At 44.9% G+C, this 14,017-nt stretch overlaps 1 protein-coding gene across 1 annotated transcript in view; it reads left to right on the top strand.

Moving 5' to 3' along the window:
• The window catches only part of PTGFRN (prostaglandin F2 receptor inhibitor), a 116,882-nt gene that overhangs the window by 78,785 nt on the left and 24,080 nt on the right, over nucleotides 1–14,017 (top strand). Inside the window, exon 6 of the mRNA XM_074998001.1 lies at nucleotides 2,043–2,462. Within this exon, the coding sequence (XP_074854102.1) occupies nucleotides 2,043–2,462 (420 nt within the window). The remainder of the gene's footprint in view (nucleotides 1–2,042; nucleotides 2,463–14,017) is intronic.

Here is a 14,017-nt window from a genome sequence, read left to right as displayed (position 1 = left end):
GTCTTTGGGTTTCCGGTGCACCATCAGGCTTTTGTGCAACAACCGGGTTCTCTACTGGGATCATTGGAACAAAACAGAACAACACAAAGAATATCATTGAAGGTATAATAAGGTGATGGTGGAAGCCCCAAATCTTGGTGATGGGCAGGGTGGGGGGGGCAAGCGCTGAGGGTCCAGTTGACTGGTTCTTTCATGGGGAATCAGCCCCCGCCAGCTCACGAGACTTCCCCCAGCAGCAGCAAGCCCATTATGGGCTTTCCCCTGGCAGCAGCAAAGGTTCATGTGTATCTTAGCTGCCAGGGGGGAAACTTCCCCATGGCAGCAGCAAAGACCCCAGTATCTTTCCCATCCTTGGAGCCCTAAAAGTGTGACTGGCCAGCACCGAACGGCAGGCACATCCTTTTATTGGGCTGGGGGCTACCCACATGATGTGGCAGAGCGCGGGAAAGACCCAGACTGTGTGGCACCTGTGGGAGAGGGAAGGGGGTTCGCACACCAGAGTAAATTGCTGAGAAGAAGTTTCTCAGCCTCTTTTGCAAGCACGACCCCCAGCACAGCCTCGTTCAGACATGGTGTGGCAAGGCATGGGCTGGCGCCAGGCAGTGCAGAAAAAGATAGCAAGTGTACAGACACAGCCGCAAACTCCCTGCAGGGCCATTTGAATGGGTAGAATGAGTAGATGTGCTCACAGCGCTATTAGCAAAGAAAGACAGACACATTTTCAGGCTCTCATACAAACATGAGCCCACAGCTAAAGGCTCGCTGCTCCTGCTTAGAAATTCATGGTCTTGCTGTTACTGGAGAGCAGCGGCCAGGGCGGTGCACTGAGGGGCACTGCGGGTTACATACGGGACACCTCTGGAGGCTAATAAATTCACTTTTAAAATGTGGCGCTTCCACACTGGCCTTTAATTGAACTTCTGAATTCAAGCTTGACGCTATAGCTGTTGGGTAACTGCAATCTTGTAATCTCGAGATTAGTGCTCCCTAAATCAAGCTAATGGTGTTTACAGTGAAGACAGTCACATGGCAATATCGAGCTAACTGCCTTAAATTCGAATTTATCTTGTAGTGTAGGTGCAACCTGATGAGTTTGCAGCTCACCTTGGTCTACCTTTTGATTTTTTTTCTTGGTTTTGTTTTGTTTGGTTGGGGGCATATTTTTGCCAGTTTTTATTTTTTGTTTCTGATTCTTTGCTCTCTAGCTCAAACTTCCCAGGACTTGGGGACTCTACTCCCCTCCTAGATGCAGAATTTTCCCAAATCCAGGCATTAAGTGCTATTTAGGATTCACGCTTCCAGAGACTTGTGAAGAAACAGGGAAATGTATGGCAGCTTCTAATATTCCAATATTAGTTATGACCGATGTAGCTAAATAGGTAGAGTACAGGTGAGAAGTCCTCTGGTGGAAGATGATGCACCTGGACTTTTTACCTGTATGTAGAAATGTGCAGGGGACTCTGTGTGCGTGCGTGCGTGCGTGCGCTTTTTTTTTTTTTGGCAACCAAACCTCGTGATAGTCTGATCCCAGCTGATCTTGCAAGCTAAGCCAAATCAGGCTATGACACTACTTGAATGAATCTTGCCAGCAAATCTACAGTGCTGCAGGAAGTGCTGTTGATCTGTTAGGCTGCAATTTTCACTTTGGAGACACTGGCTCAGCACAGCAACTCACACTCTGATCTGAAGTGGCACTTCCTGTAGTAAAGTAGAACTGAGGCCTTGATCCTGTTGGGCTTTATTCAAATGTAAGGGTGCTCTCCCTGACATCCTGTCCACATCTAACTTTACTACCCGATTTCCACCTGCCATGGTTTTTCTGCAGTGTCTATCAGGCATAGTGTTCTTCATGGCCTATGCTAGCTCCTTATGTAACACTGTAAGATGCTAAATACCAACCTGCAGGCTGTACCAGCACAAGATAAATTGCCCTAGCACTGCATCTGCTTGTTAGTGTAGTATTTGGAAAATCTGCTGGGTTGAAAGGTGCTACACAAAAGCATACCATTTTTTATTGCTTATTGTTTCCTTCCCTCTTTCAGACTATACACTAACAGTGGAAGCTGTGAAACTGAAGCCATTCTTCGTGGCCGGTCATACCTTTGAGATGACTTGCAAGGTATCGTCCCAGAACATCAAGACGCCGCGTTACTCTGTTCTCATTACAGCAGAGAAGCCACTGGGGGACCAGTCAAACCCTAATGGGACCACTCGCATAATCTCCTTGAACCAGGATTCAGTAGTACGACTGGAAGACTGGACAGACCAGGCCCGGGTGGATGGTGTGGTCCTGGAGAAAGTTCAGGAGAATGAGTTCCGCTATAGGATGTACCAGACACAGGTGTCTGATGCTGGTCTGTATCGCTGTGTAGTGACTGCTTGGTCCCCAGGTGGTGGTGGCATGTGGCGAGAGGCAGTGAATGGCTTATCCAATCCCATCCAGATAGACTTCCAAACCTCAGGTTAGTACAGAATCCAGTGTGTATGTCTTTGTGCTTTGGGAGGAAGCTGAGTGCTGCACAGTGCATGTGCCAGTGTCACTAATCTCTGGGGTCACTGCTGCTGTTCCTAAGCTCGCTCTGAGAGTATCTCCACATTCACATGGGTGTGGTTGCTAGAACGTTCATTGTGTTTGGCTGTATCCTGGAATACTGTAAATGACTTGGGCCTGACCTTGCAGCCTTGCCCATGTTCCTTCCTTCACCAGGTTTTAAGGTCTCTTATGGCATGAGCTATCTCTATGTGCCGAATGGCTGCTGGGCTTTCCAACCCAGGCCCTATATTGCTGGTATGTAATGATTGCTTGGGGAGAGCTTTAACGCTAAAAAGCCATGGAGAATCCTATTTCTGTTCTAAAGCAAACGTAATTAGTTCGGAGTAAAATTGCCCAAGTGCATTTCCAATCAATATAATTGCAAAAAATCTAGGAAATTGCCAGTTAAGCCAACTTTAACATTGCAGCATCTTCTTCTTGCATGCCCCACTGCCCAAAACATCGTAAAACCCAATCATACTTGGACTCCAAAGTGTAACAGGGTATTTTGAATTTCAGCAAAGACACAGTTGCAAGCCTCTGTACCTCAGATTTGCTCTTACACTTACGCTTTAGCTGCAATATCAACTAGATTAAGCTATTTCTTATAGACCGATGTCGTCTGTAGATGGGTTTGATGTCTGAATGTGTGCATGAGTGTGACTGAGGCTTCAGGCAGGTACATGTCTGATTTGTAATAGGTTGCATTCCGTTAACTTTTTATAGTGCTGAGTAGTCTGAGAGGGTTTACAGTGGTTATACAAGAGCTGAAGCTGCTCTGGATGCTAATGTTTGTTTAACTGGCAATTTCTTGGATTTTTAGTGATTACATATTTCAAATTCCCCAAGAGCATTTCCATCAGAATTAATGGCTCCATGCGCAAATGGACCCTGTTTTTAAGCATCAGTGCAGCCAGCGAATTCATTTTCTATCTCTTCCTGTTCCCCACATGTTCTTTCTCCTTTCAGTGTCTCTGTGGACCCACACACAGCCCAGAGTTACTTTATGTACTATGGATGTTAAAAATGGTTAACCACTAAAGTGATAGTGCTTAACTGGTTAACCAGGTTAACTTAGATCCTGCCGAGGCCATGCGCTTCCACCACTGGCCCCTGCTGCGGCTATGTGGTCCCACTGTCTGCCCCTCCCCTCGCCCCGTCATAGTTTGTCACCACCAGAGTTAACGAGCAATGGCTGGTTAACTGGTGTGCATACCAGTAAGCTCCATGCTTATCAGTTAACTTTTATATTTATCATTCCTTTTATATGTATGGTATCTGAAGCTTTGTGGGAAAAGGTGTTCTGAGGTTGATGAGAGGACAGAGGTTGGTGCAAAAAATTAGGAACTGTTAATTTCCAGTTGCACAATAATAATAAAATCATCACCAACCAATAACCACAGTCAGTGTCTTATTGTTTCAACGGGGTGTATGTTAGCTGAATGCGTGTGTTGCCATTTTGAGATTGCTTATGGCACAGGAATTAAGAATGTGTGTTACGAGAAACCTGACTCAAACCTGAGTCAAAGCTAAATAGGCAAATAGCAAAGGGTAATTTAAAATGTATGTATTCACAATTCACGTTTCATAGCGTGTGAGCAAATTTCAAACCGTTATCTGCTTCTGATTGTAGCATCATCTTATCTGACCTTCCCAGTTCCCCCGAGTGGTAGTTTTTCCAAAACCTCCCTTCCATCTCAGCCTGCTGCCTTACCTCCTGACTGAGTGATTAGCTGACATTGATGCTCCTGTTTGTCAGTAGGTTTATTTGGGACCTTGTCTTAATTCTGTCTGGATGGGAAATGCTGGTGCTGCCAGGCTGAAACATCGCTGTAGAAAAAAGCAAATGTGCCCAGCCTCTGCCTCCCCAGAAAAAGATTGTCTGCTTATCTTTAGGAACAGGGCATACATGAGAGTATGTAGCACACTTCCCTTCCTCAAGCTCCATTCCAACCCCTCTGCTTTTTTTGTTCTGTTCCTGGATTCAGATAGGTGAGTGAAATTTAAGAAAATGATTACAGGCAGATACAATGCAACCAGTCTTCTAGGGGGAGTGATGTCCGTGGTTGGATTTACAGGGAAGATGGATTAAAATACAATTTAAATTCAGGAGACAGTTGGGATTGAAATAATAATTACACAGATAAATAGCAAGGCTAGGGAGAAATTAAAAAGCACAGTTTGAGGAGAAATGTTTCAGCTAAGATTTGAGGATACCTCACCAGCCTCAGACAAAAGGGGCCCAATAACAGTAAAGGTGCTTGTGTTAATAAATGAATCCTTCTGTCTCTTCCGTCTCATACAGAAGGTGGTATACTTTTTTTTTTTTTTAACTAATGAGAAAATGGGGACAGAGTCGCTGGTGCTGGAACAATTTTTATGGTGGGGGTGCAGAGAGCCAGCAGTCTCAACTATAAACCTGTATATAATGGAAACCACTTCAAGCCAAGGGTGCTGCTGCACCTCTTGTTCTAGCACCTGTGTACAGAGTTTAACCTGATCAAGGTCCAAGACAAGAGTCAGGGAAGTAAGAAAGGTTATTGCACGTGGCACTTCGCAGAGAAGAAGGCGCTGATGAAGACCAAGCGAAGGAAACGAAAGCTGATGGGTAGAGAACAGTGAGACTGACATCCTTGATATGGGCTGGAACAAGTCCTTGGAGGATTGAAAAATCTAGGCTGCTTGAGCTGAGCTGAGGGGAGACCTTGCAGTGGTGAATTCTAACTTATTCTTCGTGGTGCTTCCATCTTCTTCTTGGTAATAGCACTGCCTCCCCACCTGGAATTCCTTACCATTTAGATCTGTCACTTGCAGGCCAGAAAGACATTTTAACTGCCACCAGTGCGTTACAATCAGGTTACTTTTCTAAACAACTAGCAACTGTAGTTTTCTCACCTCCTCCAATTTGACAAGCTCAAGCTATGACAGTATTCTGAGCCCACAGTTTTGGGTGTGTGGTGGTGATAGGGAAAATCAATAAGAAAACAGAGTATCTCTCTTAGCGAAGGAAGTCCTTAATGAGTTTTACATGAAAGCTTTTAGCAACATCCTTCTGTCTCTATTGATTTTTTTGGAGCTGGGGCGCTTACAGGATAGGAAGTCCTTTACTCTGACCTGGCTTCCTCCCAGATCTGTTGTCTGAGCTTGGCTGTGTTTCAAGGAAACCTTCTTATTTTTTATTGTGTTTACACCTTGTGAAATGTAACCCATTTGAACTGCAGGAGGTCTGTAACAGTTCTATATGCAAGCTGGAGACTCTGCACACAAACTCCAGTATTTCCCACCATAATAATTTTGAAACATGGCATTGTTCTGAAAAGTTTTTTCCATGAATATCTATGAAGAAAATGTCTCCATCTAGATTTTTTTCCCCGTGGTGGCGGGACTTGCTGGCTGCAGGCAGAGGCTGCCTCATCCCTCTTGTTTCTTTGCTTAAAAATTCATGGTCTGAAACCAAAAGGAAAAAATTCCTTAAAATGTTATTAATTGAAAGATGTGATGCAATTCTATATTTCAGAATCCCATCAGTTAGAAGGAGGGAGTGGGGTAGGGGAGTAGAACTTCTAGGTATAGTTGTGTATTCCCAGAACCTGGGTCATCTGAAGGTTGTGGAGCTAATGTATCACTTCATAGATTTTTATGGCCAGAATGGAACATTGTGATCATAGAGTTTAAGTGCCTGCATAACATCCCACAGGATTTGTTTTAGTTCCTGCTGCAAGTCCCAACAGCTCTAGTCGGGTTAAAGCATATCTGCTAGAGAAACGTTCAGTCTCAGTTTAAAGAGTTTAGTGATTTTACAATGTGCTTTTTCATTCTACTTTGAAACGTCTCTGGAAATGGAAGATTTACCATTTCTGCAGTAATAGTTCTCAAGTGCTTTTTGTAGTGCACGCTCTGTCCGCCCACAGCTCGTGAGCCTTCCTAGACCACCTTCTGGACCAGGTTTCTTCAAACTTAGAACTACTTGTACTGAACCCTGTCCACTTCACAATATAAACCCCACATGCTGAATGATGCAAGAGCTGCTCCTTCGTACAGTGAATCACCAGGGCTGCCTCTTACTAAACCAAGTGCCCCCGTCCTTTCTAACCTAAAGGACTCATCGTTAATCCATTTGGTTAAATTCTCCTAGTCTCTTGAGGGCAAAGGTCTGTTCGTCAACTGAAAGGTTAATAAATCAACAGCCCTGGAGACTGGCAATTACTTAGACTCTCAGCAGTGCTAACTTCTTATTCCACAGTATTTCTTTTCGCTGCACACGCAGGGGATCACCCGTGAAAGGGGGGAGTGTGTTCACTTTCCCACCGCCTTTCCTGTCGTCTTGCAGAGCTGGGTTACAAGCCCGTAACTGTGTGCATGGCTTTTGTGGCAAGGAGCCCTGTCTGCTAGGTCTCATAGGGGACATTCATTCCACACAGGCCATTTCAGCCATCAGATAGTACTGTTTTCATTTTCTTCCTAGCTGGGCCACCGTTGAGCCAGTGACCTTGGTGTGAAAAGCTTCCTACTTGTGTACCCAGAGGCACCCAGATGCTCTGAAATTCATGCAGCTTCTCCCTAGCATTGGTTTTTTTTTTGCCATCACCCAGGCGTGCAGATGGGGTGGGCGGGGGCAAAGAAGGCATTCACCCCAAGGCCTGCTAATCCAAAAGGGCTCAGGGCTTCCGGCCCCCCCAACCACAGCAGTGGTGGTGGCTGGAGGTCTGGGCTCTTTAAGTTGCTGCCAGAGCACCTCTCAGTGTGCTGTGGGATACACTAAGGGTTGGTTGGGGGAAAGAGGGGTGTGGCATGATGCACTCTGGGTGGCACTGGGGGCTGGCTGCTTCAGCCCCACCCCTTCTGAGAGCATGGAGCCACCCCTTCCCAACCTTCCCAAGTGCCTGGCAATTTCCTCTTATACACACACCCCCCTGCCACTCGCCACCTCCCCAGAACGGCTTCTCTCACAGCATGTTACACAGAGACCCAGTACAGGGTTTCTGTCCCTCAGAAGTGACTCGGTGGAGGGTTGCATCTTATTTTACAGAAGCACATTATGTGAGATACAACAGTTGAGCTTAGCTTTACTGTGCTGGCTGCCCCCTGAGAAACCCCAGCGCAGGGTGAAAGCTGGGAGAGTCAGAAACAAAAGAGAATTTAAGGAGTTCCTTGTGTAATCTTTGACTCTGGATTACGTCTGTGTATGAGCTCATTATACAGCAATGTTTTATCACTTGTTTGGGAAGGAGTAAAATAAGTGAAGACCTGTTGAAATATGAGCTATTTGTTGTTAAAGTTGTAATTAAAATAAAATTGTGCCCCTTAGTCATCCGGAGATGTGACTACTTCTCCCTTCCCTCCTCTCTTTCTGCCCCCTTGCTTACTTGATCAAATATATTTGTCTTAATCAGGAAAATGAATGAAGAGCAATGCACCAGAAAATCTCTGTCAAGGAATCCCGGTATTTTCTACCCGTTGTTAGTGGGTAGAGATACGCTTAGTCATCAAAGATAGCTCCTCTTGTCCATTTGTAGTTGGAAATGTAAACCGTATATTTAAGTACAGAGGGTTTTTTCCTGTAATGACTGTTACGAAATTGAGATGGTGCTGGTCAGGGACAACTGTATAGAAAGGCTAATGCCAGTGGTGGAGGTGGAGAGAGGAAGGAGTTTATTACTTGGGGAAGAGCAGACTATGGCATCTTTAGTGCAGTGGGGAATGGCTTAGTGCCATAAGCAGTTCTGAGTAATATTTTTGAACAGAGTGTGCAGATTGCATCAATGTTTTTTTGACATGTTTTAGGGCACACCCTGATTTCAAGTACACAGTGATCGTTGCCTGACTGTTGGGGAAGAAAATATGACAGATGTCCCTGTTTGTACTTCTGATTGAGTTGTCGTAACCTTGGGCGAGTCACTTAACCTCTCTGTGCCACATTTGTCGCATTTATAAAATAGGGGTAGCACCTATCTACATGAAGCTAAATTTGATTTTTGAATAGTGCTTTTGAGAACAGTCTCAAATGCAGTATAAAATGTAAGAAGTTAAGATTACCATCTTAACGTCTTCCATCTTCCGTATAAAATTCTTTTTTCCATTACTTCTAACTTTTCTGAAACACTTATTTTGTGAATGAAATTTTCTGCACCTTACTTGGTCTTAACCCAGCAATCTAGAAAGATTGATATCAATTGTGCTGCTTTTATTTTAAAGTTTCCACACGAATTTTTAAAAATAAAAGGAAAGCAATCCTTAACCTCACAGATGTTGTGCAAGCATATCTCTATCAACCAAACCAAGTTTGTTCAAGCCTGGCTTGTGTAGAGAGCTGACCTTTAAAGAATAAACCTACTTTGAAGTTGTTTGAGCTATTAGCTTTTTCAGTGTAGCCAGAAAAGAAATTGCTGTAACATTTTTAAAAAATCTGAAGTGAAGTCAGTTCAGATTACTGGGCACTGAGACGTATTGTATTTTTTTGAACTGAACTTAAACTCAGGCCCTGAAATTGGGCCAGGGAAGGTAATCAAGAGTGGTGTTCCGAAAAAAATTAAAGAAAATAAATCCTGGTTCTAGAATTTACGAATTCCCAGTTAGTTTCTTTTAAAAAACATGGATTTTTTAAAAAGAAATTATGCTTAACCTCATTCTTCGTCAGCACTGCAGTCCCAAAATCAAGGTGGTGTAATGTTGGTCTTGAGTAAGCAATCTTTTAGAAATGAAGAATGGAAGAGCTATGGTTGAAGATCTGTTTAATGCCGCAATATTGTGTTTATGGCCATTTAAGATAACTTTTTAATCTTTTCAACTGTAATATAGTAGAATAAGAAGAGGTATTTCTTGTTTTACCTGAGTGCATGCCGCAGCTTGCTCTCGGACTTTGCTCTTTGTTTGAGTTTTAAGTTTCAATGAGATTTATAAAATGTCAACTTAATTTCAAAGCTAGGGAACCAGTTTTGTCCAAATTTCTCTAAAAATGCTTGTCTGCAACGTTGATGCTCAAACTTTTTCGTTGGATTTATTTGATTGAGTCAGAGCTAAATCATTTTAAACAGAGGACTGATTTCCAAGCTCAAGGTAGTTCGACTTTAAATATTCCAAACTTAAATCTACTGAATAATAATTTCAAACGTGGCTTGACTGAGGGCTCAATGAGATCTGTGAAACAAGTCATGTGATTTGTCTGCATGGGAACTGAAATTCCAGTTTGTGATAGTGACTGCTCCTATTTTCAGTGTTTTTTTCTAGTAAAAAGGTGTCTGAATGCAAGCCCCAAGCTAACCCCCACTGCGGCCTAACCGCACCCCCATGCAGGGCCCCTGCCACCTCCTGGGAGGGCCCAAACCACCTCCCAGGGGCTCAGCTACCTTCCGGCAGGGTCCCAGCTACTCCCCAGATTCCTTAACCATCCTCTGGCAGCTTAGCCACCCCCACAGGAGGGCCTCAGCTGCTTCCTGGGTGGGGGGTCCCAGCCGCCCTCCGATGGCTTAACTCCCCGCCCCCCCCGCCACACAGGGCCTGAGCTGCCCCCCTCAGCAGCTTAGCCACCACCTCACGGGTGCCGTGGCCTGAGCCACCCCCCGTTACGCCCAGCTTAAACCCCACTAGTTCCCCCCAACTCCCCAGCTTAAACCACTCTGCCACTCCCTTGTCTTAAACTCCACTCCCTCCCCTATGCGCCCCAACCATACCTCATGCGAGCAGCTGAGCTGAGCAGTTCATTTGTTGCCGTGGCTGCTTCTCCCTGTCAAGCTGCTGCCACCTCTTCCACCTGGCTCCCCCTGCCCCCACCTGCAGCATGGGAAGTTCTTGCCTGTTTTGCCGTGCTAGTCATGGAACTCAGTTTCATTAACAGCTGTTAAACCAATTAAATTGAGTTCCATCCTCAAGGCAGGGCAGGAAGGGAGCAGAGGAGCAATCAGCCAGAGGCAACAGCATAACGAGCTGCAAATGACTCTTAAACAACCCTGTGCAACTCAGATGGAACCTCCCAACCAGTTTTTAAAAACGGCATCGCCAGCGCCTGAATTGCGCCCCCTGGGCTGTGGCGCCTGCTGCATTTTCAAAATGGCGGCACCAGCAAAAATGGTGGTGGAATGCCGTTCCGCAGTGTTCTGCCAGAAAAAAAAGCCCTGCCTATTTTAAAGCACTAAGTACAGGCAATGGGATTAAGCTGGAGCTAAACATGTGAGGATAAACCAAACCAATTTGCCCAACGCCACCGAAGTCCTTACTGTTGCACATTTTAATTAGGTGCCCTGTGCAAAGAGGCATGCCTGAAAGCAGCATGCTGTTGCTCTTGGGCCACGGCTTTCCTTGGAGCCCTTAGAAAGAAAATGCCATTGTAGAGAGTTGTTTTACTATGAATGCTTTAGCTGACCAATTACAACATGGCTTCTTTCTGTAAGGACATAAGAACAGATATACTGGATCAGACCAAAGGTCCATCAAGCCCAGTATCCTGTCTTCTGACAGCGGCCAATGCCCTGTGCCCCAGAGGGAATGAACAGCGCAGGCCATCATCAAGTGATCCATTCCCTGTCGCCCATTCCCACCTTCTGACAAACAGAGGCTTGGGACACCGTTCCTACCGCTTCCTGTGGGAGCAGGTGACTGCTCATTCCTGCTCCTCTCTTCCTATTAGCTCTAGGTGAAGTCAAGGCAACTGGCTGAAAGGGGGAAACATAAATGAGGGCTACAGCACTCTGAATGAACAGCTTTCATCTGCTTTTTAAGTTAAAAAACGGTTGGGAAGTTGGGGGCTGCAGGAGACTTGTGAGGCTTTACGGAGCACTTCACATCTAGCTCATTGATGCAAATCCTGCCCAGGTGCATGGTGAGTAAAACGTGTTACCTTTTGATGGTGTTTCTATGGTCTGTGTGACAATATAGTCGGTAATCTCAGTTCAGTTCCTGCTTCAGCGCCCAGATCACAAACAACCGTAACCATGAGCATTGATTGTCCCCGTGTACCTGCAACTTCTGCAGAGGGACGAAGAGTTGATTGAGCCATGATCTCATCCTGCGGGGAAAGGTGGTCTCTTCAGGCCAGGGGTGAGGCACATTGGGATTGAGTGGTGCCTCACAGGGAAACTGCTCCTGCTGAGGCTGAAATTGTGTGGCTAGCTTCCAGGCTTGTTAGCTTAGCCGTTCTTATTGCGACAGCGCTCGCTTAAAGCACTGTTTGAAAGAGGACACCCAAGACTTTTATTCTGTTGGGACAAAATTTTGGCTCCTGAAATATCTCAGGGATTTCTTTTGCAGTCCAGCACGTCTAACGTAGGCTGATTTGTAACAGGGAGGGATAGCTCGGTGATTTGGTCGTTGGCCTGCTAAACCCCGGGTTGTGAGCTCAATCCTTGAGGGGACCATTTAGGGATTTGGGGCAAATAGATTTTGAAAAAAATCTGTGAGGGATGGTGATGGGTCCTGCTGTGAGTGCAGGGGACTGGACTCCATCACCTTTGAAGGTCCCTTCCAGTTCTATGAGATAGATATACATCCATATATGATATTCTGTCCTCTCCCATTCTCCCAAATTTCTGTGCTTCAGGGACAGTTTCCCCCAAGAATGGAGATGATTTGTAGGATTTGTGCACTCTGGAAAGAAACTAATGATTTCCCTCTGGTTACTGTGGCTTACCCAGGGGACGTTGAATCATTAGATGCCGAATATAGGGAAGCAGCTGCTCTATTTGTTGCTTCAGTATTCCCTAGAAACTTGGGCATGCTGGTGACAAGCTGGGAGAGGCAGCTGATGCTCTGACAGCAGAGAAAAATAATAGATAAAAATGTTTGTCTAATTATGCCCTCAGCACTTTGACTCTGGCTTTGAAGTTCTTCTATGGTGAAGTTTGCTAATATTCCACCCAGCTGAGAAATTGCACTAGCAGCTTGCTGGGCCTCGATGGCGGCAATCAGTGTCCATAAAATGGAGCAGATCATGGGTGAACTCATCTTTAATATAGAAGTGAGACCTACAGAAACTACAAGTCACAGTGTGTGATGTTCTGCATTGATAAATCTTCACCTACACAGAGTATCAGGGCTATGCTTCAGAAACACTCAGCAGAGCAAAGCGACACTGACAAGGACTAGACAGTTCTTCTCTCACTCTGGCCGATGGCCTTTAGGGAAGTATGTACAAGAAAGCAAGCTTAATTCTCATCTCCCTGCCAATACAGTGGCAGGATCTGTGGTCATACAACGATTCCCTTGTGACCTGGTGTGGGAGTTCATTCACTGATGCTGGAAGGCTGTAGTTACTCACTGTAAAACTGAGGTGCAGCTAAAACAGGATTCAATGGTTATAGTGCTTGGCAAGTTCAGTCTGCGCTACAACATGTTAAATTCTTAGAGGGCAGCGGTCCTGCAAGCAAACATGGCAATCTCGCACACTGAGACTTCTATATTTTATAAATCCAAGTACACTCAGATGAAGGGGCATGGTTCTAACATGGTAGTTAACATGGATTTTGTAACAAGTGCATGAGCCTGTTTAATTTCTAGCTAGAGAACTCACTGAAGACTGCCTGGAGTGAGCTTGATTTCTTTTATATGAAGGATAAACTTTATGGTAACAGTGCTAACAGCAGCAAGGTTGCTGACTATCTTTGGAAACAATTTGAGTTTTCACAGGAAGATCTTGGACAGAGTCTGATGAAGTGGTCATGCTAATATTCCTTCCTCTTTCCTGGTGGTGGGCAGGAAAGGAAGGGCTCAGCATGTTAACTTTTTAAATGTGTGTTTAGTATAATGCAGTTGTAGAACACCCATCATGAAACATCTGAACTTCATAGTATTCTGGGTCTCTGGTTTCCATAAATGTGGTCTAGCAGACTCATAAGTCTCAACCAGTAATTCATACAACCTCTAAGGTTCCTCTGGTATTCATTTATCTCCAAGTTTTCAGGTGCATCTTGCACTTTTATATAATGCCTTTCAGTGTGAAAACAGTTGCATAGTTTTGCTTAGGTAGGTATTGCTGCATTGCTGAGATGCAGCCAATTCAGCCAGGGGAGGGAGAGAACGACAGGAAATTTAACTGCACGCTGGAATGTTGCACTACAGTTTAATAGAAAGTAAAGAAAATAATTCCCATTCGAAATCAAAGGGGGAATTTAGGAAGCCACAAAGTAATTGCTTCATCTTCCCTGGAATTTTGGCTCTGGCAAAAAGGGCTTTGTAATCCCTAGGGACCACAGTCAGCCCACTGTGATCTTCAGTATCTCAAAAAAAAGTTACACTGCCAGTGGCACAATGCCCTAATTCCATCCCAGATCACTGGTGCAGCAGTGACTTGCAGATGGAGCACAATCTACTCAGTTGCTGGAACAACTTCTCAAAGAAACCTGGATTTTCATAGGTTTCCCAACCAAGGCCTGTTGGCTATCTGTAAGAGGTAGATCACTGGATTTAAAATAGGGATTAGACCACAGATTGCTGTCTGGTTTCTCACCTCTGTATTAGCTGAACTCTTACTTTAATGGACTCAGGTTATGGGAT

Source organism: Carettochelys insculpta, chromosome 1 (genome assembly GCF_033958435.1).
Source record: "Carettochelys insculpta isolate YL-2023 chromosome 1, ASM3395843v1, whole genome shotgun sequence".
Taxonomy (NCBI): domain Eukaryota; kingdom Metazoa; phylum Chordata; order Testudines; family Carettochelyidae; genus Carettochelys; species Carettochelys insculpta.
Note: the sequence above shows the minus strand (reverse complement) of the source record. Positions and strands in the feature narration are given on the sequence as shown.